The sequence below is a fragment of the Protobothrops mucrosquamatus genome, unplaced genomic scaffold (assembly GCF_001527695.2).
Source record: "Protobothrops mucrosquamatus isolate PMUCROS unplaced genomic scaffold, P.Mucros_1.0 scaffold_159, whole genome shotgun sequence".
In the NCBI taxonomy this organism is placed as follows: domain Eukaryota; kingdom Metazoa; phylum Chordata; class Lepidosauria; order Squamata; family Viperidae; genus Protobothrops; species Protobothrops mucrosquamatus.
In genome coordinates, this window is record NW_015386235.1 from 286,831 (window position 1) to 314,272 (window position 27,442).

At 39.7% G+C, this 27,442-nt stretch overlaps 1 protein-coding gene across 1 annotated transcript in view; it reads right to left on the bottom strand.

Annotated features, from left to right (window-relative positions):
* Positions 1-4,355: 4,355 nt before the first annotated feature.
* Positions 4,356-27,442, bottom strand: part of PPP2R2B (protein phosphatase 2 regulatory subunit Bbeta) — a 258,761-nt gene continuing 235,674 nt past the window's right edge. The window contains exons 6-9 of the mRNA XM_015821045.2: positions 25,258-25,422; positions 7,197-7,366; positions 6,545-6,636; positions 4,356-4,671 (exon numbers count right to left, since the gene is read on the bottom strand). Coding sequence (XP_015676531.1) covers positions 4,392-4,671; positions 6,545-6,636; positions 7,197-7,366; positions 25,258-25,422 — 707 coding nt within the window. The 3' untranslated portion in view covers positions 4,356-4,391. The remainder of the gene's footprint in view (positions 4,672-6,544; positions 6,637-7,196; positions 7,367-25,257; positions 25,423-27,442) is intronic.

Consider the following 27,442-nt stretch of genomic DNA (forward strand, 5'->3'; position numbering starts at 1 on the left):
CAAGAATAGTCTTTCACTTAGGTGATAGGTTGACAGGTTTCTCTTAGAAACCACATTTATAGCTTTAAGAACCATAATCATAGTCTCTGGGATTATCCTCTGCTTTCTTGTGGCTCTTCAGACATATGACCTATACCAGATCAATTGATTCTTTCCTCCCGGCCCCCATTTTTTTAGGCATCTTCTACAATATGGCAGCTCCAGTTAGGTCAGGGGGTCCTCAACCTTGGCAACTTTAAGACTTGTGGACTTCAACTCCCATTGCAGTCCTGAAGCATCTGGAAAGCACGAACCTGTGGCGTATTCTAGGCTGATGTTCTAGTATACAAGAAATCTTCTATCTTGGATGTTTTGGAGGACATAACATTCTCAACCTGGGGTATTTTTTCATCTTCCAGATTTTTTTTTCTTCCTAGAATGTTTACAAGGCTTACCTAGATCAGTCTTGGAAGCATCAAGAAAGCTGAAGACCTTTAGTACATTGTGGGATAATATTGTTTGTCCTCATCTGTTGTAATCTCATACTCTATGGAGCAGATTTTTGGGTTTCACATGTGCTCAATGGTACCAGAAATGCCCACTTAATTTGTAAACTATCTCTGTTGAATGTGCCTGATGTTAAGAACCTTTTTAATAAATGAAAAAGTTAAGCCCTATCTTTAGCCAGCACATAGAAAAGGATCAGGTCCTCTATACCAAGGGTCTTCAAACTTGGCCCTTTTATGACTTGTGGACTTCAACTCCCAAAATTCCTCAGCCAGGCACACAAGTCATAAAACGGCCAAGTTTGAAGACCCCTGCTCTATACCAAGTTTGGGCATTATCACAGGAAGGAAAAGTAAATGTGAATTGATTTTCAAAATCCTTAACACCGTAGTCCAATAATTTAACAGCTTCATGGTCCCTGAGTGTTTCTGTGTGCTATGCTCTCCGGGGTACCCTTGAAAGAAAAAAGATAATCTGAGGCAATCTGGACCCAACTATGCATGATGAAACACAATGTGAATGACTACACTGCAGCAGGACCACCCAGGGAATACATGCATAATATGGATCATAGAATTCTCCTGTAAGCTCTTTCCAGGCAGTTGGGTGTATAATGTTCTAACAGGAGCAGTGCGGTGTTTGATGAGGTATTTTAAAATGCTTAAGAGATTCAACAGTAGTTTATAATGCAGTGAGAAGAATTAAAATCAAAGAGTGCGAGGAACCCTTTGCAAACATCCACAGCCTTCTCTGGTTCATAACTATGTTTGATATGCCATCGCTGACTTCCTTATAAGAATTTTACTTTTGTACACTGCCCAAACTCCGAGATGAACGGCCATAAAACGTGATACGTAAATAAAAATAATACCAGATTTGGATGACAAACCTTGAGGGATAACTGCCCTTTATCGAATGCTGTCTGAGCGCTGCTCCAAAGATGGTTAAATGCTCGATTTACTTTGGCATTCAGCAAAATCACGTCACCTTTATTCTCTCTTCATAGGAGCACATGTGAGATTAAGCGATGTCAGAAGTTCTACATTTAAATTAGCCTTTCCCAAACTGCCATTCTTCAAACGTGGGAGCCAGATTGGGGAAGGCTGATCTAGATAACGCTTGGAGTTCAGCCAGACCTTTGAACTGAACTGCTCAATATTTAATAATGGGTAGCTTCACATCAGAGCAACTTGGGCAAAAATGCTTCTTCTGGTACCAGAATGTAGGCTTGTTATTTTTGTTTCTTTTTATAGAAAAATGACCCATCAATTTTTTTTATCATTTTTCTTTAAACAAAAAAGAGGCTACTTCTGAAAGCCATTATTTGCCATAAGTTTATAAGCCACAAATACTTTTTGTCCTGTAATCACTCCTTCAAACAAGGCAAAACCACTAATGTAACCATGTCCTGATCAGTCTTATGAAGAGAGGACAAGGTTGCAAGTGATATATTAGTGAAAAATTTGGTTCCAAATGTTTAAACTTCCTCTTGTTTCCAGGATTTTCATGTCCCCTCCCTTTTAGTGTTCTGGATAACCACACAGATGTGATATCTTCTTCATAAAGCTGTGGTCACAATTTCATTTATAAAGTGAAAGCCTTGGTAGCCCAGATCAGGAAAATAAGTGGGGGTTTTTTTTCAATCATTCTACCAAAGAACGTATCTGGGAATTCTTGTATGCTTCACCGCAACCATCACAAAAGTTGAAGCTATTGCCTCCTTTTTACAATCAGAAAAATGCAAAGCACATTGATCTTCAAATACCTGCCTTGTTAGAGAAAGAATTAAGTTTATTTTTTGTAGAATTGGCTATTTGATTTTTTCCCCCTCCACTCCCACCCACCACCGCACTTTTTTTCGCCTCCCAAACTGATCAAATGAAGGCAGGACCGGCATTATCCTTGTATTAGAACTGGACAGTTTACCATGCAAAGATGAAGAGCTATTTGAGTTAAATCTTCATACTGCCCATCTATGGGCAACCTCTCTTAGAAAAGCAGCCGAGTGCTAAGGATAATAATAATAATAGCATTACAAGATGGTTTGGTGGTTATTTTTGTTTGAGTTCTTTTAAAAGCCATACAGTTTTAACTAAAGAGTTCTTTTTTTTTCTCTCAAAAAGAAAGGGAAAACAAATGACACTTGGCATAAATAAATAAATAAACAAACAAGCAAACAATACTTTAAAAAATACACGACTAGAAGAAAAAAGGGGTCTGCCCCCATCAACACATATATATTTATGACATGCAAGAGATTAAAAGAGAACTGTTCTGAGTTTTCTTATCCAAAGCAAATCAGAACTAAAACATTTAAAACAAACAAACAAACAAACAAAAACAAAAAAAACCAAAATAAAATTGCAGGAATTGCAGAAGAAAGCTCAGATTCAATTTGGTTTGCAAATACCACATTTTGGAAGCATTGCATTTAAGGTATTTTGAATACCATCAAAAGGCACCAAAGGATTGACTCAGCCAAATCCATCAGAGGCCATTTGTGGGGAATCGTGACAGCAGGTTGCAGTTAATGGTAGCATCCCTGCCCCTTTCATGAATGATGAGTCAAAATGTTCCTGCGGCAAACCTGCTCTTTCTGACTTGCCTTTGTTTTTCCTGTCTGAGGCTCTTTCCAGATAAGAAAATGGGGCTTTCTGGCCTTTAGAATAAAGTTACATTAGTCTGCATTCAGCAAGAATAGTGCAGTCTCCTGTCCAAATGCAGTGAAAAGAGAATTTGCATTTGTGGAAAGGAAACAGCTCTTCTTTGCTGAGTGGGATGGGATAGGGCGGGATATCACCGGGGAAGTTTACCTAATTCCTAAATTTTAAAAAAGAAGTCTTGGCGGGTTTTTTTGTTTTGTTTTTTTAAAAAAGGACGGTTGCATCAACAGAACTGAAGTACAGGTAAAGGAAGAAGACAAAGAGAAGGAAGTCAGAAAGCCTGAGGTGGATTAGTCTGGCTTTAATGGTCTTCATCTATTCCTAATGTAAGTAAGTTAGTGACATGGCCAAAGTGAAGACGGATCATAGGTCACCTCTGATGTCACAGACACTACTCAACAGGTGACAATGAGAGTTGTGCACCTAGACTTCATTGCACTTTCAAGGCAGTGAGTCCTTTGTGGAAGGGGTGAAAAACCTGAAGGTGGTGTTTTTACAGGCTGCAACCTTATGTTATTATGTTATTTTTAATCCGATGTGCAATCTGGGGCAAAAAAAAAGATGTATCTCTCACAAGAACTGAGTTACAGGAAAACATTCATTGTGTGGTAAATGCGCACAATAAATGATCATCTGGAAAGGCCCTGAGTTAATAAAAGGAACACACCACTTTAAAAAGGTAAACGGTCAATTACAAGAAATGAACCAACAGGTATCTTAATTCCTGTTTCCAAACAATGTAAAACAAAAGAAAAATCTCCAAGTAATTTTTTTTTAAAAAAGAGATAGCTTAATCCAATGCATCTTTGTTTCATGGCCTTGGCTGAGTTTTGTTTTCTTTTTTCATAAATATAATTTAGTAATCTTACTTTGGTTCTAGATTACAAATTATATTTTGTAAAGGAATTACATTTACCAGTAACTACTGGGGAAATGAAAGCATACAGATTTCAAGCTCACTGTTGTGGTAGCAGCTTGGTCGCTTTAAGTACTTAAAATTCAACTGTTCCTAATTTGCTTTGCCATCCAATTTCTTTATATTGGGGGGAAAGCAATAAATGTTGGAATCTGAGAGTTTACCTCTACACAGTTAGTGTCTGCAGAGGAATGATGAAAAAAAACAAAAAAACAAAACAAAAAACAAAGAGGAGAAGAAAACAGGACAATTTTTTTTTAAAAAAAAACACTTTTGTTTGCTAATCTCCAGAATATTAGGTTCCCAAGGAGCATCTTTTCTCCCTCCTAGTTAACCTTGTCTTGAAATATATACAGGTTATTTGTTGCGGCCACTGCTATTATATTTTCTGAAGGATGCCAAGCTGTATGCAGGATCTTTTTGCTAAAGTCCAGACTGTCCACGCTAATTTCATCTTTCCTCCTTTTGCCCCCAACACAAACTTTGCGAGGCTTCAGGATGGCACGGGGTTTGCTGTTTTCTCTTGAGGCTTCAAGAGTCACATCACGCTTGGTATTGCGATCAAACATTCTAAAGAAATTGTTGTAGGAGCCAGTCATGATGACGCTGAGAAGAAAGAAAAAAAATGTCCAGTGAAATTTAGAATCTTTTTAGTTTTTCTTCTTCTCTCAACCACATCCCATTTCAGAACAGATCCAGCTTTAAAAAATACCTACCATATCTCCTTCCTCTCTTAGGCAGTGTGATGGCTCAGTGGTTAACGATGCTGAGCTTGTCAGCTACAAAGCTGACAGCCCGGGTTTGAGACCTGAGCGCCACATGACAGGGTAAGCTCCTGTCACTTGCCCCAGCTCTCCTGCCATCTAGCAGTTCGAAAGCATGCAAATGCGAGTAGATAAATAGGTACCACTTCAGTGGGAAGGTAACAGCATTCCGTGCATCTCGGCGTATAGCCATACTGGCTACATGACCACAGAAATGTCTTGGGACAATGTTGGCTCCCTTGGCTAAGAAATGGAGATGAGCACTGCCCCCTAGAATCGGGCAAGACTGGACAGGGGAAATCTATCTTTACCTTTATTTCCTTTCTTGGGAAACCCCAAAGCAGTGAGGGATAGAATAGCAGGTCAGGAGGCAATTTGCTGGCTCTGTAAATGTCAACTTAAAGGGGGACTATAATCACCATCGGTAGTTAGGCCAGTTACAGCTAATGCATTTATGCAATGAGAGAAGTCTTCCTTCTTCATTCCTGCAATTTCCACTTATAATAAGGTAAGGTAGCTAAATTGGACCACACTTTGGTAGGTGGCATGGGGACAGTTGTTGGAACTCATCTCATTTCTTATCATTATTTTGTGTGTTCATCCCAATTCACAAAATGCAGGATGATGACTTTTTTTAAAAAAAAAATCTTAAATATCAGAATGATGATCAGTCAAATAAGCACTAACCACCTGAAAAGAGAATGATGATACATGGATCCAATTAAAAGCTTCAGCAAATTCAACAGCTGGCTTGGTTGCCCCCATAAATATTTAGATCAAGGGGAATGTTGCCTGCAAATAAGGAAGGATCCCAGTGCAGCACCATCCCTTAGATCAGGGCCGTTCTTGGGACTGGTGGATTCAGAGAAATACTCCTGTCCACAGATCCTGCAGGCTAATATTTAGACTGAAAATGTAAAAACTAATTACAATGGCAAGTTAATTTCATGCTTAATTTTATGTTACAAATGAGCAATATTTGAATTACTTTTTAATTTTCTAATTGTCCATAGCTGAAAGTATAATGTTGACAAAAAGAAAAATCCTAATTCCATTAGCCATAGTTTCTAAGGAAAAATTAAGCAACAATTATATAGGTCATTTTAATTTCATTTCTATTTCATAAATGGAGCCAATTAAATCTTGGCTTTGCATGCCTAGCTATTTTAGAAATTCTAATTTATGTCAGCTAGTGAAAGTTCCTTTGCATTTAAAAAAAAACCCACAGCTCATCACAATGCTTATGTACCATAAGAACATTAATAGGTTGGCATCATTGTGTGCAGCTCATTTCATTATCAGTCCTCTGCTGATCAGGTTTTTGGGATCTGTAGGCTTGGCCCAACATAAGCAGTACTCATTCAGCTATCTTAATTCAAGTAACTTCTCTTCAGATTGCTTGCAGCCTTTCTTTATATGTCTAATGTTAGTTTTCTGGATGACAAGAAGAGCTGACATTTGAACAAGTCATGAGACTTATTTGTTGTTGTTGTTGTTAGTTGCGAAGTCGTGTCCGACCCATCGCAACCCCATGGCTCCAGGCCTTCCTGTCCAAGTTTCAATGAAATCTGAATTTTAATGATTTTTTTTCATTTGCAAGATAATCTTTTCTGCACTGCATGAAGAAGCAAAGTGCTGAAAAGATAAAAGTGGATGGATTTGAGGAATCAGAAAATGAAAAAAAAAAACCAATAATCCTGCGTATAACTCCTTACCTGTCTGACCCATTCCATACACATTCAAATTTATCAAAAATGCAATCATTCTCATAGAGGGAGCACAGCTTGCTGCGGAGGTAATCATGAACCTAGGAGAAAGAGAGACACAAAGAATAAAAAGAAAGAAGCATTCGGAAAGAAAGCCATGCTAAAGTTCGATTCAAGCTCTGCTCACAGATTCCAGAGGACAAGAGTCTAAAGTTATTAGCAACAGTTATTTTATCTTAGCTTCTACCATGGATGTTTTAATTTCAGTGTTTTGTTTTCTGTTGTTCTTACTACTAAAAACCACCAAGAGTCTGGTTTTTATAACTGCATTAGCAATATAGTTGAAATCAGTGAATTATGTGTTTGCCAACTCCAAGATCTCACAGCATAATAAATGAATACATGTAAAAATAAATGGTTTTGAAGCATTTAAGGAATGCTTGTGAAGATAGTCACACTCTCACACACTGTATTTAACACCTACACCAGGGGTGTCAAATTAGTGGCCTGCAGGCTGGATGCGTCACGTGTAGGCCCCGCCCACCCCGGCTCCGCAAAGGCAAAAAACGCCACTATACGTTACGCGACGCAATCAAGTTTGACACCCGTGACCTACACAATTCATTCACATCCCAAGAAACAAAGGATTAAGATAAAATACCTGGTATGTCTCAATAGGTCTGTTCTCCATATTTAGATCCCACACCTTGACAGTGAGATAATCCCTGGTCATGATGTATCTCCCAGTATGGCTGAACTTTACATCAGAAATTGAAGAGATGATCTCAGAAAAAAAAGATCTGTTACTTGGATCTTCGGGCTCTTCAAAAACTACACATACCACACACACAAAAGAAACAACATAAATATAGTCAAGGTATCTGTATCGCTCGACTTAATCTGATAAATTATGAAAATATTTGAATTTCCCACCTAGTTAGGCATAAGAAAAATTCTGCGAGTACATGTTAAAAACCCCTAAAAAAGACTTAACATATTTGCTTGAAAGTAAGTTTCCCTGGACTTCATTGCCTTTATTTTGGAGTAAAAAAGAGTGTAAAATTATATTGCAAAACCCACTGAAATCAGTGGAACGGAACCACACAGATAAAGACTTACGTTTCATCAATTTCATTGGGAAACTAAATGATCACATTAGATGCAATACCTTTGAGGCTGTTGTGCTCACAGCTCAAACCTTTTATCCACACTAATTTTCACTTATTATTGCATGTATTAGTTTAATATAGAAAGCAGCACAGTAGATTCTTGCAGGCTTAGTTCTGCTTACAGCTCAAGTGATCCACAGGAACCAATGAAACTTAACTTAGTCATGATTAAATCCTACCTGCTGTGTTTTAAGATGTGGAAAATTACCCTGGTTATTTCACATCACAGAATTTGATTTTATTTTAAGATAATATTAAGAGGAGTCCACCTGACAATGTAACAAGAGCACTATAGAAACAAAATCACTTATCGTTCTTCGTGTATCCTGAAAAGGCCCTTGAGTCAGCTACAGTTGTACAACTAAAGGAGATAATTACTACTGACTCTCTTAAACTCAATGAAAAATGAGTCCTGCTCCACTTCAGGAGTTCAGCTTCAACCCCAACAGGCAAAGTTTGATGCAACTGATGAAAACAGTGGATTTCTGTGCTACTGTGACTTGTTTGTTTTTGATTTAACATCATCATCAATCACACCACAGCAAAAAATTTAAAAAGTATATTTCACAAACACTAAATCCTTAGCTATATATAAGATACCTAAGTTGTCCTTTCATTTAAAAATGTCTTGAATATATGCTTAAATATCAAACAGTCACTCTGTGAGAGAGATGGGCAGTTTCTTAAAAGCTTGAAGCAAACAGCTACTGTATATTTCAAGATGGATCTAAGACAATTTGACAGGAACTCTGCAACCATGAAGATAAAAGAAATGAAAAAGAGTGAATTTTCTAGAGACAATGGGATTTCTTTCAACATACATACACAATGTAAAATCATGAAACAGCAGAAATGCTGTATGTATCCTTCCCCTCAGAGAAACATTTAACATCTAGGCACCACAGAAATTTTTTCAAAGGCAGTACGAAACTGGCAGTAGCAGTTTCATAGCAAAAGAAAAAAAAACTTATTAAGCAAAGGTGTTTTTTTTTACTTTTTCTGCATAAATATTTGGCCAACTTTATTACTCTGCAATAAACACTGGAACACTGGATTGTTAATCCTGTTTTTTGGTATATAGGAAGGCAATAGGAAAAATAATTCTCAAATGCTAGGATAAATGTTCTCTCTCCAAATATGAAATAGCATCCCTCACAGCATTCTTAAGCTTAACGTCTAGTCATTGCCAGCAGGAAATCTAATGATTTACAATTTTTTAAAAAAAAATAATAATAAAAACTTCACAGCAGAAAAATAAAATCAAGACCTCAGGTGGCTTGCACAAAGTATCAAACTTCTATATCATAATCATGGACTTGGCCACACTAGGGAGCACAATTTGGGAGATTAAAGAAACCTAACAAACATCGCCATCATTTCTAGGAGATCTGTTCTGTGTAAACATAGCTTGAACGTGACAGTAGAAGCCTGGGACTGACTATTTCTGATGTTGACACAAGGGAGAATTTGCAACTACCATCAAAATGTCAACATGTAATACAAATAAGAAGTGTAAGGCTATCCTGTATGTGACACAGGATAGATGTGATGCTTTTCTTTAGAGCAGACTCTGGAGGCTTTAGATTGATTGGGGCAGGATTACTGGAAGCGTATGGAAGGTTAATCCTTCCCTTGTTCTGTCTTCTTGATCAAAGCCCCCCACCCCAACACACACCACTATTAAGTCATTCACCACCCATCAATCATGCTGACGGATATTCCTCAACTTACAACCACAATTGAGACTGGAATTTCTGTCACTAAGCAATGCAGCTGTAAAGTTTTGACCAGACCAGTTTGATCTAGTGGTTAAGGCACCAAGCTAAGAAAGCAGAAGACTGTGAATTCTAGTCCTGCCTTAGGTGGGAAAACCAGCTGGGTGACTTTGGGCTAGTCGCTCTCTCTCGCTCCATTCACCTCACAGTTTTTTGTGGGGAAAACAAAAAAAAGGAAGGAGCATTAGGTATGTTTGCTGCCTTGGGTAATTTATAAAAATAATAATAAACAAAAAGGCACAATGTCATGTGACTGCATTGCTTAATGACAGTAATCCTGGCAGTCCTGCTTGCTGTCAAAATTCCAGACATAAGGGCCATTAAGCAAGAAGTGGGAGGAGTCCCAGGTAAGGAGATTGGGGGTGCTGCAGGAAGGATGGGAAAGGTTTTGGGAGGTCTGGTGCAGACTTTGCACAAGTTTGGATGCAATGCAGCATGGCATCAGTTCAGGGAGGCCAGGGAAAGAGTATGCTGAGGCTCAGGGGTTTCTTGATACACTGTGGCTCTGGAAACGACAGCCACTCCAGCCTGGTCCAGCAACACAGCACAAAGCCACCACACCTCAGAAAACTACAGCATACTGGATGCTCCTGAGCTACAGTGCAGCATGTAGCTCAGCCCCAGTCTCACCCAGCAGAGTGGCACAAAGGGGCTTCATGCCAGCCCAGAAAGCTGCCACTATCCCAGTACAGTCCCAGTCCCAGCTGCCCTCCCTACCCTGCACTCCACTACTCAGCTCTACGTGTTCTTGCTTCCATTGCTGATGAGGTATGCCCAGCATGGCTGTTTGTCAGGCAATGTCTTATGTGGCCAGCAACTGCCTCATGAAGGGCCAGGGTGGGCACTCTTGGTCAGCAACGAGAGAAAGAAGATGGCAAAGGTCAACACAATAGGGTTGTAGAGTGCAGGAGACCCTAAGGGGGGGGGAATAGGATGGGAGAGGCTGAAGTGCCCCTGCAGTTGTAAACATGTGCGTGGGCCACCAAGCACCTCACATTTTGATCACATGTCCATGGGGATGCTGCAATGGCCATAGTTTTGGGGAAGAATCATAAGTCCCTTTGTTCAATGCCACTGTGTCTTTGAACAGTCATGGAACAAATAGTTGTAAGTCAAGGACTACCTGTACATCATTTTATCATGGGCATCTAGAGGAATTTATCAGTAGGGCGGTGATAACCTATAATATTGGATATGATTGTAACTTCATTACATGGCATTCACCAATATAACCCATCTATGCATTCTTATTTTGTTGCTCTTTGTCACATTCCATAAGAAAACCGAGTACCACAATCTTACTCCATATAGAATATTTGTGGCACTATCACCTTTTCTGTAACTGACAAGTTCACATTATTGGACAGGAAAAGCATCCAATATCTTAAAATGGAAACATGCAAAATCCCCAAGCTGTTCCAGTCTTAAAATTGTGTGGACTACGTGAAGGAAAACAAATGCTTGCCAACTCTGAATCAACTCTGTTATTCCGCATTCTTTATTCTATTCCACAAAGCAGCATTCTTCTATATCTGCACACTTTGGCTGAGCGCAGTAGGATTTGTACAACCACATTTCCCCGTTGTATATATTTTTCTTTTAATATATAGACTCTATGTGTGAGTGTGTGAATGCGATGTATACTAAATTATGATGTGTGTGGGTGTGTTATATATACACGCAAGCACACATGTCTTGAGAACTCCAGTGTAAAAGTTGAGGACGAATCTTAATTTCCAATTTGCATACTCGACTCAGATGTGCTTGTCTTAAAATGTGAACTAAATACATTTCCCCAACCCTAGTTTAATGCAGGTTGAAGTCAAATAACATGGAACAAATATTTTGAAACACACGAACAATCATATTTTGCTTGCAAGGATTTAGAAATGGATTTAAATCTAGGTTTCCTTGAACATATCCAAGCCCAACAAGTTTAGTAAAAGCCACTTTAAAAGAATTGTGATTTATTCATCAGAAGATTGACATAAACACCTTTTGATTTATTCATCAAAAGAGTGACATCAACACCTTCCTCTGTACATTTTCATTTTAATTATCTGCAATTACCAGATGGTGCTCCTTCATTAAATAAAAGAAGAAAACTTGACAGTACCATGACAACTTACACAGAAGCAGCTTTGGATTCAATCATCACAACTAGTAGCCAAATATTTGGTGGGGGAAGGGTACTGCCAAAGGATACCTTTAGACAGGGGAGGGTTCCATATTACACAAAAGTTCATGCCTACTAATTTAGTTTAGTTTTGTTTTGGAAAACCTTCTATTTCTCAGAAACGAAGCAAATACATCTAGCCAGGAATTTACACCAAGTTGTTGATTTCAGTTTTCTGTCTAACACCATCCTCAGAGAGACAATGCATAATAAGGTATGGAATTGGGTGTATAATATCAAATCTGTACAGGGAGATATAACATTTTCTTTATGAACTCCTGTGGTTTATTATTGTTATCATTCATCGCACAGTCAGTCAGATGTTCAGATTTTCAGACTGAATTTGGCATTTTAAACCACGTACCGAGTCCTTCCCAAGGACCTGGGATAGGCAAATGTTGATGTTTGATGGTGTTAGAGGTATTATCACTGTTCCCAGTAAAGCTGCCTTTTGCAATTGATCGATGCTAAATTTGTCAATGCCGATGGTGTGAATTTGTCAATACAGGTAGTCCTTGACTTACGACCACAACTGAACCCAAAATTTCTGTGGCAAAGTGAGGCATTTGTTAAGTCAGTTTTGCCCCATTTTATGACCTGTCTTGCCACAGTTGTTAAGTGAATCATTGCAGTTGTTAAGTTAGTAACGCAGTTGTTAAGTGAATCTGGCTTCCCCATTGACTTTGCTTGTCAGAAGGTCACAAAAGGTGATCACATGACCTTGGGACACCGCATCCATTATAAATATGAATCAGCTGCCAAGCGGCTGAATTTTGATCACATGACCATGGGGATACTGCAAGAGTCGTAAATGTGAAAAACAGTCATAAATAACTTTTTTCAGTGCTGTTGCAACTTTGAATGATTACTAAACAAAGTGTTGTAAGTCGAGGACTACCTGTATTATTACAATTATTATTATTATTACTATTATTAGGAATTTGTCTAATTGTTTTACAGTATTTTAGATGCAAAGTGTCTATTTGTAGCATGTTACCAGCTGAATATGGGCAGCCCTGTAATATATTTTCCTCAACAATGAATAGTTGCAATTTAGTACGTAAAATTTTAAACATTTAAAAAATATTTAAAAAAATATTTTGATTTTATTAGTCTCCCATGACATTAGCCTACCAGGCAAAATCTGATCCTCCTAGCAGATGCGTTGCTGCTGCTAATACTACTGGCCAGTTTTAGACCGACATTGTGGAAAAGGACCCCAGGCAAAGCATTTTCCATGCCATCTTTATCTTGGGTGTCTATTACCTCTAGAAACGGATGAAGTTTAAATAGCTGATCTTAGGTACAGAATTGTGGAAACAGTTGTCAAGCCTCAACAATATTATAAATATCATCGAAAGGGCACCCCAGACTTACTCGGGCAGTTGATTTATATTCCCTTTTGCATCTCAAATACCAATGGACATTTTCAAGAGCCCATATTTCATCCTCTTTTGAAAGGCAGGTTGCACAAAACTCCAGTTTCTCAGGGGCCCTATCGTGTGAATCAGGTAAGAGCAAGTTAACGGAATATAACCCACTATTCCGCCTGTTTTACACTGATTATTGACTTAATTTAATTTAGCCTGTATTGCATTTTTTTCCAGGGCACTCAGATGCATTTTATACTCAATTAATTATATTCAGCAGAGAGTACAAGGTCACGTTTTTGGTTGCCCTTTCTTTGTTTCTAACAAGGATTTGTCCTGTATCTGTTATTCCAAAGGCTTAACTCAACATTTGAAAAAAGGCTGAAATGTGTAGATTTGTGCTGCTAAATCTATTACTGTATTTTTACTTTATTTTAGAAATCAGCGTTTTGACCATATCTTCGTCTAAAACAATAACAAAGCTATCCTTTAAAGAAAAGTTTGATTTTTGTTTATTGCCCGTGAGATTCCCCAAGGGAACAATAGCAGCTGCATCTTCTAATAATTCAACTCCATGCTAGATGGCCAGGATGGGCATTACTGAAATTATTTCAGTATTTTGACCTTTCAAACACTAAAATACAACACAAGTCGTCTCCCTTACACACTTTTAGGTTAGTGGGAAGATTTTGGAACATTGATGGTGGACTCAGGAATACTCCAAACTAAGCAGTGGGAACAGAATGTAAAGATCTAGGCACTGCTTAAGGGGAAAAGTGTCTTGGGACCTCCACCCATCCATCTATAGACTTCAGTTAATCTATTACACTATGGCTAAATCTGTTAACCCAAATATACATCTCCAGATAATCACTAGTTCCTTCTGTCATCTTTGAAATGTTGGAAATGAGTTAGGGCATAGGCAATTTTGAAGTACTTATCAGTCCTATAAGATAGACAGATGAGGAAATGGATTCCACAGGAAACTAGAAATTTACTACCGTGTTTCCCCGAAAGTAAGACCCTGTTTTATATTATTTTTTCCTTCAAAAGAGGCATTAGGTCTTAATTTGGGGGGTGTCTTATATTTTTCGTGACACCTGCCTCGCCTTGTGGCAGCGGCACGAACAGCCCCGTCCAGCAGCCCATATGACTGCTGACCCACTTCTGCTGCGGCCGCTCATGGTAGGAGGCTGTGTGGCACATTGTGCTGCCGCCGCCACAATAAGGTGAGGCAGGTGGGAGAGGAGGTGGAGCTGCCCCACGCACACCGCACTCGCTTACTGGTACTTCAGCCCCCCCCCCCGGCCAGGCCATTCCTTGATCAGTGACCTTTCACTCCCCTCCCGAGCTGGACTGTCATGCTACAGTGGATGGGATAGGCGGGGTAGGCCCGGTCCCCCTCCGCCATTTCGGAGCCAGGGGGGAGTGACGGCGAACGGCTCTGCTGCCACTGGAGGGGCTTTCTTTAAGCTTTGCCCCACAGATCACCTGCCCTTTGTTGCCTGTCTTGCGGAGAACGGAGAATGCAACGGCTCTGCACAGGGATACAGAGCAGAGAACAGCACTTGCTTGCTGCCCCGCATTGCCCTGTGTCTCTCTTCTCCCTTCTGGAAATGGCAGCCCCATTTCCTGCTGCTTCTCCTCCCAGCATAGCTCCTCCCTCTTCCCGAAAGCATTTCTTTGCCAACCTGCTGTCCAGCTCTGGTGCTTTTCTCTTCTGCTGCAGGGAAACGGAGTTTGTGGGACTAAAAAAAGTTCAGTCAGACCTTCCAACTTCTCGCGAAGGAGGAGTTCTGCAGAGCCACTGCGTTCTCTGTTCTTTGTGAGACAAGTGACACAGTGGCAGTGGAGCCGTTCGCCGTCACTCCCCCTGGCTCTGAAATGGCAGAGGGGGACTGGGCCTACCCCGCCCATCCCATCCGCCGTAGCATGGATCAAGGAATGGCCTGGCAGGGGGACCTGAAGTACCGGTAAGTGGGTATGGGGTGCGTGGGACCGCTCCACCCCCTTCCCCACCTGCCTTGCCTTGTTGTGGCGGCAGCGGCGCGATGTGCCGCACAGTCTCCTGTCCCATTGAGGCAGCGAGGTGGGCAGGGTCCTAACTAGGGCTTATTTTGGGGGTAGGGCTTATATTAGCCCCCCCCAAAATCTTATACTCCATGGAGGGAGAGGAGTGGATGAGCCAATCTCCTCCCACTGGGAAGGAGTCTCCTCCCACTCCTCCATATTCTCCCTCCTCCCTGGTCTTAACACATGCTTCTGCATCTGTTGTTTCCTGAACAGCCTGTGAATGGTTTCTCCAGAGTAATCTCCATGGCTTCCTACACTATCTTTCTGACCTGATATTAGTGTTATCACAGCCAAAGAGCCAGGCTCTAAGAGGGGAGTAGATTAGACCCCATCACATATTGCCTCCACAGATAGCAGGCTCTTTTTCTGCCAACACTGAAGGGACCTCCTTGGTCACCACCAAAACATCTCCAGACAAAAGGCTGCCAAGAAGCAAGGAAGAGCCTCCCAACAAAATCAGCAGCATACATACAAGTGGCAGCTACAGACACATCAAGCCATCTGGGTGCCTCATTCATTATCTGCTACTACGGAGGGAAAAAAGCTTAATCTGTGCACGCTTAGTGGGGAGGGGTTTCAGCCTCCAGGGACTCTCTTCCACTACTAGAAGCAACTTTGGCATCCAGCTTTGTGCTGTGTTTCAGGCTTTCTTGTTCCTGACTTTTGCTATCTTCTTGACCTTCAAGTCTCTGGAGTTTCCCCCCTTGATATTTCTAAGACTTCATTTGCTTGACAGATTATGGATTATTTGTCTCTGTTTCATATCTCTTCCTCAGCTACTGGTCAATCTGTTGCGCAAAACATAATCTTTATTTTCCTGTCCTTACTCCACTCTTGTAATCACTTTTTGACTGCTTCCGGCTGTCTGTGCTTGTACTTTCCTCCTGTTTTTCCTTCAGCTCCCTGCCAACTGCTTGTGTGCTTGGCTCCTGTAGAGCAGGAGTCTCCAAGCATGGCAAATTTAAGACTTGCGGACGTCAACTCCCAGAATTCCCCAGCCAGCATGGTCTTAAAGTTGCCAAATTTGGAGATCCCTGCTTTAGAGGAAAGATGGAAAGTCCCTGAAGGACAGGAGAAAGAACTACTACCAAGACCAAAGTCAGATAAGCAGAGCTTGATCCTATTCCAAGAAATGAGTCTGTTGAGTAAATGTCTCCGAAGGCCCCTCCTGAATTCACCCAAAAATAAAGGGAGGGAGAGAGAGAAAAAACACACATTCAGAACGCAAGATTCTGTTGCTAGAGTTGTTACGATAAAAGCAGTCCTGGTAGCATTGGTTTCTCAGTCTGGCCTACCTTATAGGGCTGACAGTTCCTGATGCCTCCATGAGCCTCACTCTTGCAGCCATGCTTTCCTCTTGCCTTTACCTGCCCACTGAGACATTTTCTATAAAGCCCTCGCCTGCTGCCTGAGCACACATTTCCTCTGAAGACAGGACACAAAAAGGGTAGCTGGAACCCCATTAATCTTTGCAACTTCCTGGCAATTTAGAGCAGTGCTTCCTAATCTTTTGGGCTTTGTGGACCATGGGGGGGGGAGAGGGGATGGCTCTGCGCAAGTGTCAGGAATGCACACCTGCCACTTGAGCAAATGGAGCACACGTGTGCACACTTCCGCAGCCGGGTTCCAAAAGGCACAAGGCCTGGTAGTGGGTGTGGCCCAGGGGTTGGGGACCTCTGATTCAGAGGCCTCAGACAAGAGATCTTTGAGGCAGGAGTTGAGAATATTAATTATAAAAACCGAAAAGTTCAGCACTACTAAACTACTCTGGGGATTCTATCCCGAAGTAACATGCATGCATACAAATATATTGTACATACATTTATTTATTATATTTATATAGGCATCCATTTTAAAACATTTAAGTTGGTAAGAGCAACGTTTCCCCAAACTGAATTGTCCTTTTCTACCAACAAATCAAAATAATTTATTTCATAAACCTGTCCAGGCTTTTTCAAAGAAGAGTACGTGATTCTGTAATGCATTATTCAGTTGTCTTGAGCAGCAATGCACTTGCTTCCCTACGAACCTCTCTCATTTCTTGCATTGATGGTTTTGTCACAGAAGGGAAGAGACAAACTGATTTGTTTTGCTTTTCAATATTTACTCGTTAAACTTCTTTCTATGCTGTAACAATAAAAAAAAACCCTGAAAGCTTACATAGAATACAGATTAAAATATCCACGGTAAGGATAACACAGCTACAAAAGCACTAGATTTTTTCTTTTAAAAAAACTAAACTTTTAGAATATAACTAAAAGTAAAATAAATAAAAATAAAGATGGCAATAGTCACATCAGGGAAAAGTTCTCTAAAACAATTTGGTCTTCAAAAGCTTCCAAAAGACCGATCATCTTTTATTCAGGATGTGCTGGAGAAGATTGATAAAAGGCTAATGCTTCTTCTGGAAATAAATATTTCATCTGTAGAACAATGCAGACAGCACTTTTGCAGCAGGGGAACACGGCTGCCAGCTTCTCAGACAATATGATAAAAGTGCACCCTTTTTTACGAAACTAGCAACCATTTTAAGAAACCGTCAATTTTTCAGTTTTAATGGGCAGCATCTCTTTTCCCACTGGTGATTTTTGTGTTACTCTTAATATAGAGAAAGTGGATATCAGAGAAGCTGGCAGTCAATCCTTTGCAACTTTGAGACTTAGAGGAAAAAGTCAGAAGTTTAAGTTAACAGTCGTGTAGTAAGTCACACCACAGCAGAGCTAGAGAATCATACTGAGTCCTGGGATCAGTAGTTGTATAAATGGAGAAAATAGTCTTTCTAGATGTTTCCTGATCTTCTTCTTGATATCACTGTATACCACATGAAGTGTTCTGAGTCTGGGGCTTATTCTTGCTTGTCAGAAAGGACAATTAGGCCAACAGTGGAACCTGTTGTAACAAAGCTACCACTAGTTTTGTTTTTTTCATGAAGATAGCCTGCAATCGGAAAGAGATGCCCTATTCCAACTTAACAAAAGTTAAGAGAAACCGCTTCATAACATAAATTCAGGTAAGGTACTGAATATATGCAGGCTTGTTCAAGTAACTTGGATGGGCCCTATTATCTATATAAATAAAAATGTAAATGTTTGTTTGTTCAAAATCTTAAATCTCCGAAAGTTCTTCACTGATTGCTTTGAAATTTTGACACAACGTTGTATTCGAATATGCACGTGTTTTTATATACCTACTATTATATAGATGTCACACCTGTGACAGGTAAAAACATGCTTTTTTGAAAAACAGCGCCATCTGTTGGACGTAAAAGCAACACACGCTACTATTTTACGATTCCATTTCAATGTTTCCGATTTACGATCCATTTACGATTTCCAAATTTCCAAATTTCTTTCTTTTCTATTTAACCAGACTGAGCCACAGCAACGCGTGGCCGGGTACAGCTAGTCTTATAATATTTTCATCCCTCTGCAACAATTTAATAACAGTGTCTTATGTTGATTTTAATCTTCCTTTATAGGGTCAGTTTTAACTGAATATATACTGAACGTATCTAAGTGTACTCACAACTTTTTTTTTACTTTTCATATTCCAATATTATGTTCAAAGTAAAATCAGGAAGCTCCTGTATCAAAAGAAAAATAAACTTTGCTCCCCATCTGTTCTTTCAAACTTCATCACAGTTACAGAAGTTATTACACCTTGCTATCTCAGGAAGGCTATTTATTTAGGGGCAATCTTCTTTTTTGAGGCTGAATAACTATGAAAAACTGTTCCGGATCCTTTTTCCTAAAATATAGCTAACTTCTCTTTTATTCCCCCAGCTCAGGAATGAGAAGGCAAATCAGTTTGTCTCTTCCCTTCTGATTGATTCCTTAAAATGGTTTCCAAAATCTGATAGGGCATACATAAGTAGAACTTGGTTTTATTTTACTAAATCCCCAAGGGAAAGGATGAAGCAGATTATTCTTCACTCTAGGATTTCAGAAGATTCTTTTAATTCAGGAATGACCTTCATATTTGCTGCTGAACTGAACAGCCCTCGCCTTCTCTTTCTCTCTTTTTAATTTCCTCTTCTTTCTCTAGAATAAACAAAATCAGCTTAGGTTTTCCTTCAACCTCTCGTTTCAGAATTAGCTATGTGTACTTTGATAAAAATGCAATATCTTATTTTCTAATCAAGCTCTCCCACAAAGACAAACAGTATTTTTACTAAATCTTGCTGCGTAGCTGGCTTTTTCGTATCTACTATGCTTTACGCAGGAGACTAATGCTCCTAATCTATTAACATATTCAGTTCAATAAGAGATACTGATGTGTGTTTTAAAATGCTTGAATTTATCTTTAATAAACAAGTCACGGCTTTTGGCTGGGATTTTGAGGCTATGAGATTTTCACGAAGCACCTATCATGTTTCCCCAACAATAAGACCCGGTCTTATATTTTTTTTGCCTCCAAAAGAGGCAGTAGGTCTTATTTTCGGGGGATGTCTTATTTTTTCCCCAACATCTGCAAGGCACCAACAGCCCCATTCAGCATTAACCTGCATGGCTGCTGGCTCACTTCTGTGGCCTGCTGTGCCACCGCAAGGCAAGGCAGGCGAGGGAAAGGGTGGAGCTGCCCCAAGCACCCCATAGGCACCCAAACACTTTTCGCCCGGAGGAGACTGGAAGCTTCGACTGCTTGTGAATGGGGGGGGGGGAGGCTTAGAAACCAAGTGATTCACTCCATCTCCAACCGCCCCATTTGCAAGCAGACAAAGCTTCCAGTTTCCCTCTGGGTGAAAAGTATGTGGCATGTCTGGATTGCCTGTCTCCCCACCCCCTGCCTCTGCCTCCGTGCTTGGGGCTGGCGGGCTGCGGTTGCTGCCAGACACTGTCAGCCCCCGCACACTCACTGCCGCTTGTGTTGGCCACGCCCACCCCCGGGCTTATTTTTGAGGGTAGGGCTTGTATTAGGCTCACCCCAAAAAATCAGGCTAGGGCTTATTTTCGGGATGGGTCTTATTTTCGGGAAAACATAGTATCCATCAGTGTTGCAAGGCCCCACCCATCTATGTTTGGTTTACAGATATAGAATGCATCGAAATATATGCAAAAAATCAAATTTGGTTACATTCATAGTTCATTGGAAATATCTGAATACAAGTTTTATGGCAATGAAGTTTTGTCTTCCGAGGTCTAGAAAAAGGCTCAAAATCAAATAAAAATTGAACAACAGTAGAGACATTTAAAAAGTTGGATTTCTTTTTCCAGGAATCTTATTTCTCTGTCACAGTTTTGTTCAGAGATGTCACCCTTGACAGTGCCCTGGGAAGGAAACCTAGACCACTCCATCTTCTGGCTACCTGCCAAGAACATGATAATTTTATAAAGAATGGCTTCTCTTCTGGAATCCAAGAGCACAACGAAGTTTCAGCAAGAAAGCTGCTTTGATGCCCAGAAGCAGATTTTGTTTGCTGGTTATTTATGCTTCTAAGTTACACAAATGCTACCAAGGAAATATGATATGAAGAACTGAGTTAACATTCCATACATTATATCATTCCTGAGAGCAAGTATGGTCTGATGGTTAAAGTCCTGGGACTAGGAGCAGGGAGTCTCAGATTCTAGACAGAAACTACCTGGGTGACCTAATAGTAAGTCATTTTGCCTCACCTCTGATTAGTATCAGGCTCTTCAAAAGGCCAGCTGATAAACAGAAACCCTCATCATGTCATGCATTGATAGCTTTTCTGTAAGAACCGGGTAAGCAAAGTATAACAAGAAGTAGAATCTGCAATTATGTGGAACAAATGAGGAGGAGGAAAAAAGAAGAGGTAGTAGTACAGGCAATCCTCAACCTACAACCATATTTGAGCCCAAAATTTCTGTGGTTAGGAAGACAGTTGTTAAATGACTTCTGCTCCATTTTATGATGTTTCTTGCCACAGTTGTTAAGTGAATCACTGCAGTTATTAAGTTAGTAACACTGTTGTTAAGTGAATCTGGCTTCCCCATTGACTTTGCTTATCAGAAGGTCGCAAAATGTGACTGCATGACCCTGGGACACTGCAACCGTCATAAATACATGCCAGTTGCCAAGTGACTGAATTTTGATCACATGACTACGAAGATGCTGCAACAGCCGTAGGTGTGAAAAAATGGTCATAAATCACTTTTTCAGTGCCATAGAAATTTGTCACTATTTGTCACTAAACAAATAGTTGTTAAGTCAAGGACTACATACTTGTAGTACTAAGTATCTATTGCCCCCACACGTCAGATACGTCAGCTCTTTCCTTACAGTGATGAAATCAGCACCAAATGCTTAAGCAACCATGAGGTTCACCTTTGATCAATGGGTGGTGTCTTCAACTAGTTCTTAATTAAGGGTTTGACCATTCTTCTGTCATTATTTTTTTCCCCAAAATTGCTCTGAGTGTCGGTAGATTGTTATTCCAGTGGTCAGAAGAGATGGAAATGGAGAAAGTGATAGAAGTCAGTGATGGAGAATGAAAGAAGAGACAGTGATAGAAGTTGAGTTGGGATATATGTTTGAATAATAAGAGTGTTGCTGGATTGAAGCGAGTAGAGAAAGGGGGTGAAAAAGAGAGTAGAAGGCAACAACAACAGTGAACATGGTCTGGGTGACTTAAAAATAATAATGGTGAATGTGATCGGCTGCTGGCTTCTGGAGGCAGGCATTAGATGGCAGACTATCAAACTGCTGGGCATATTCACCAGGTGAGGATGGTGTGGGCCATGAAGAGACATGACATCATAAGACAATCTCAGGGCATATACCCACAGAACTGGAGAGGAGAACCTGAAACAGGTTAAAAATGGTTTGTGATTTGGAAGGATGTTCGGCTACTTCGAGACCTGCAAAATTGACCTGGCAACTGAGAAAAAAAAGTGAAGACCTTACATTTCTCTTCCTAGATTTTCCCTTTCAGTGAAGACTTCCTGCTTACTGCCCCCATTAAAAATACAACTGTTTTGAAATCAACTGTATGTATAAGCTCCAGTTTTCCCTAACCCATTTCTCCTTCTTTTGCCAACTATCCACTGCCCTAGGCACTATATCTCACTACATTGTGTCAGGTAAGGAATGTTTCTACTAAGCCAAACCTTACAAATACCAGTGAGGAAGAGGAATGCAGTCTGAAAGTAGAATCTATAAATGGTGAAGTGGTTCAAAGATGAGTTTGCATAATTCCAGTGGCACCAATCAGAACTGGCCTTCAGGGAGATGCAGCAGCACTTGCTGCACAGTCCTATTTAATGCATTTAATGTATGTTTCCCAAGTGAGAAAGGACAGGGGCGGTAAGGAAAGAGACTACTGGCACACTTGCCAATGAAGATGGCAGAGTATGGTACAAAAGTATATTAGCAGAATAACAGAGTTGGAAGGGGCCTTGGAGGTCTTCTAGTCCAACCCTCTGCTCAGGCAGGAAACCCTGTACCATTTCAGACAAATGTTTGTCCAATCTCTTTTTAAAATCTTCCAGTGTTGAAGCATCCACAACTTCTGGAGGTAAGTCGTTCCACTTCTCTCCTTGATTAGTTTCCACCCATTGCTTTTTGTCCTGCCCTCAGGTGCTTTGTAGAATACCTTGAGTCCCTCTTCTTTGTGGCAGCCCCTGAGATAGTGGAAGACTGCTATCATGTCACTCCTAGTCCTTCTTTTCATTAAAGATCCAGGACAGCTCATCGGATGCAAACAGTCACATTTATGACAAGAATGCTCTTTGTCCAGAGAAGAATTGTGAGTTGGCTTTTTAAATTGATACTGAGGAATAAACCACAGATCAGGAATGTGCTAGAGAAGATGCTGATTAAAACATGTTTATAAAAGATTTCCTTTGGGGTTAGGGAAGATCATCTTTAAAGGCCAGAATTGCATTTATTTTGAATCTTGATGAACAGCCTAAATTCCAACTTCTAGGTCTGCTGAATCACAATCGACTGAGGAGCAGCACTTCTGAAGGATAGGGGAAAAAAAAAATCAATATCGGCCGTCAAGGGAGAGATCAATCTGAACTTGTTTTCACAATTGCTTTGAATGTGCTTTAAAGGACACTGCAGCAGCAGCAGAACAAAGGAATAATGCTAACCAAGTCAAGGGATCTGTTGCTGGAAAAGGAAGGAAATGATCCCAGCTTGTGTCTTATTACTAATATATTTAATCTGAACTGAACTGTCTATTTTACAGTAATCAGATAGTGGGAAGACGGAGTGAAAATAAACCCAGGCTAATCAAGAAATTCGAACGATAGATATCAGGATACAATCAGACCACTTGCAGCAGCCATATAATTGGCTGCCATGGCATTTCCCACTAAATGAGAGAGATAAGACTGAAGAGATCATTTCAAGAACCTGGTTATTAGAGGTTAGGAACTGAGGTTAGGAACTGATTTGGTAGCAAAAGAGCACTGTAAATGACAGTAAAAATACAGGCACTGGAAACTTTTTTAATCCTAAAAGGACATCACCTTTGGGATTTAATTTCTCATCCCAAACTATACTTTAATAGTTCAAAAAAGGAAGGAGAATGTACTTTAAAAGAATAATCGATGGTCACAAAACCTTTGGGAAATTGATCATGTTTATATTAGGAAATCGATCAATATTTATAGAAGTCAAAATGTGGATCTTGTTCAAGGAATGGAACATGTGGTATAGGAAAAGCTGATATAAATCGGTTCAGCTTTAGCACCAAACTATGATGTATCATTGCAGGAACAAGTGGGGGCCTCTCTTAATCTGGATTATTGTTTCAGTCACTTCACTTGTGATGTAAGGCATCACCCTGGTTTACAGGCAAGCTATGATTTGTGGACATAGGTGATTACATTCTTGGATATTAAGTCAAAGAATAATTTTATGCAAATTAGAACCAAATGCCTCTGATTTGCTCCCCTGAAGAAACAAACTAAAACTTGTGTTGCTTTTTCTAGTAAGTCATAATTTATCATGTCTGGATCAAACCGTCATCTTATCCAAAATGCTATCTGTATTTGTTTGGCGTAAGCAATAATAATAATAATAATAATAATAATAATAATAATAATAATAATAATAATAATAATAATAATAATAATAATAATAATAATAATAATAATAATAATAATAATAATAATAATAAAGTTGGAAGGGACCTTGGAGGTCATTGAGTCCAACCCCCTGCTCAGGCAGGAAACCCTACACCATTTCGGACAGATAGCTGTCCAGTCTCTTCCTAAAAACTTCCAGTGTTGAAGTGACTTAGTAGAGACAATTATCTAAGAACTCACAAAACAACAACAAAACCTGAAGGAACCACTTCAGTTACATCGAGTCAAAATAAATAATTCCTCACTTTAAACTCTTTATCTGTAAAAGGTTTTAGACTAATTTAACTTTATTGAGATTAACTTTAACAATTTCTATTCAACCTCTATTTTCAGAGATTGAAAATGAATGAAACCTCTATTTCCATTCCAATTCTATTACACAGATGTGCTCATTCACCTCTGTTAAGCAAAATAAGACCATAATTTAATATTTCTACCTGAGTTCCAAATTTTCCATTTTAGTCAATGGTTGAACTTCAAACATTCTGAAATGTTCTGAAGTTGGTAAGCAATTCCGTTTCTAAAATTTTTCAAGTGAAAAATGGAAGAAACGCTATCCCTTGTTGAAAGAAAATAGAATTAAACTGGATCCTTCATGGTAACCATTCCATTTTTCTCTTTCATAGTGACAGAACCTAGTGGCGTAACCAGATTTCGAATGCATGAAATCAACAGTCCACTGTCTGTGCCATTTCCTCTTGCGCCATCCAGGCATTTTCTGTATATTTTGAACTTCCAGTCTGACACTGAACAATCCAGAAAAGATACTCGAGAATCCAATTAATTAGTTATGGAAGTGTTTTCTGGATGCAGCTTGTTCCAGTAGGATGGGTTGACAGGCAAAGGAATGAACCATTCCCCATGTTAGTTAGCAAAGTAGAAGGAGTCATTGATCACCAAAGCAAGAGGTTACTTTCTTCTTATAGCTTTATCTTGAACAAAGATAAATGGAGGCCACGGATCACAGACAATACAAAAAATACAACATATGTATTTTTCTTTTATATGCTAGGGAAAATCCTTCCATACAAATTAACACAAAATTCATTTTCAACATTCCCTTTTCTATGTCTTTCGACAAATGCCTGGACCATACTCACATTTGGAGTGTCTGTCACACAAAGCAGACGTTCGCATGTCACACAATCTTATTGTCCCCTTGCTGCTGCTATAGACGAAGGTGTTGCAGTGATGCGGATGGAATTCTGCAGCTGTAATCACTTCTGTCAACTCTTCCATGTTTGCTGGTTTTATATCTACAATATCTGATACGTGAGAGTCAAGGCAACATAAACAATACAATGTAGAGTTTCTCAAAACTAACCTCAGGATGATTTAGGATATGATAGAGTATGTTAAATTAGGATTTGGGGGTGGATGGGTTTGGGATTAAAATTGCTATTCATTCACTAGGGAAACTTTGTTCCAGTACTTTCTGTCTTAGAACATTTTAACACATAGGACTTTTATGAGGTAAAATGGAATCAGAGACAAAGGGACATGTTTCATCTACTCTCAAATGCCTGCTGAATAAAAACTCCAGCATTTATTCAGTAACTGAGCATCATCTTAGTAAAATACATATTTCCACACTTAGCTGAGACTCCTTAATGGTTCCAGCTACCTAAATAGTCTAACATAATTAGTCTTGGCATTATATTAATATGAAGTAAGAAAATAAAAAAACTTGTCATGGAGCAAATCCCTATATACTAATGGGAGTTTATATTAGAAATCATTACAGTTCTTGCAGACCCTAATTACAAATCCTAGAATTCATATTACTCCTTAGTTAATAGAGATCAGTTCCTCTTTAACAACCTTTGTTCTTTCCATTTCTTAAATTTACCACCAGTGCAGGAATAGTTTACTACAATTTTTCCCCCTACCTTTTCTAACTATACACATCAGTGGGATTTGGCTCCCGAAATTGTCCACTTTTTGGAAGATAAACCAATTCAATCAATAGAAGAAAAGTAGCACGTTTCTCAATTATTTGGGCAAATCCTCATTTCACCTCTTTGTCATCCTTCCCTCCCTTGGTTTCCACTATATATATGTTGGGATTATTTGATTTCTGGGTCTCTGAGCCTCTTATCCATCCCCATACCACATTTTCATGTATGGAAGCATGAATGCTTTGTTCTATCTGCTTATCAACCCGAGTCCAGGTATTGACTCTAAACTACTCCCCACTAATTAGTCAACAAGCTGATGTAGCTACACAATAGACTTTTCTTTTCAGAAAACAAAATCAATTTGTATTATCAGGGGAAATAGTCAGAGGAAAATAAGCAAACTGGTCAAATGAAATGGAGAGGTTAGCCATACAATGAGGAATTTAATCAGGTCTGTTCTTTATCTCTAGGATGCCCTTGTTGTGAGTTTGTTGGCAGAAATTGTCACCCTTTTCCTTTGCTGTTGACTACTGAGTAAGATCATCCTTTTTCACCAATCTTGAGGGCAACCTGCTTTCACCTGCCAAATACCTAGCTGGAGCAAGTTGGTGCGGTTGGCAATCCTGAGGCTGGCCTTACAGTTTTTGGATGAGAGTTGTACTGTAGAGAAAAGTTAAGACTCCTGACTTCACCAGCTGAGCAGTCCCAGCTATGTCCTCCAATGCCAGTAGCATCTCCATGGCCACTGGCACTCAAGTGAGTGACATTTTGTTTAAGCCTAACCAACAGGGTTAACATTCATTATTAATAGGGATGAACCTCACCTCTTGCTATTAGGGAGAGAAACTAATCTTCAAAGTCATTCTTAGTGGCAGTGAAATCTGCAGTCATTTCCAACCATTTCAAATCCAAAATGACATCCTCCCCCTAAGAGGAAAAAAAATGACATTCCTATGGGTGAATAATAGAGTTGGAAGGGACCTTGGAGGTCTTTTAGTCCAACCCCCTGCTCAGGCAGGAAACCTTATACCATTTCAGACAAATGGTTGTCCAACCTCTTTTTAAAAACTTCCGATGTTGGAGCATTCATAACTTCTGGATGCAAGTGTTCCACTGATTAATTGTTCTAACTGTCAGGAAATTCTCCTTAGTTCTAGGTTGCTTTTCTCCTTGATTAGTTTCCCTCCATTGTTTCTTGTCCTGCACTCAATTGTTTTGGAGAATAGCTTGACTCCCTCTTCCCTGTGGCAATCACTTAGATAGTGGAAGACTGCTATCATATCACTCCTAGTCCTTCTCTTCATTAAACTAGACATACCCAATTCCAGCAACCGTTCTTTATATGTTTTAGCCTCCAGTCCCCTAATTATCTTTGTTGCTCTTCTCT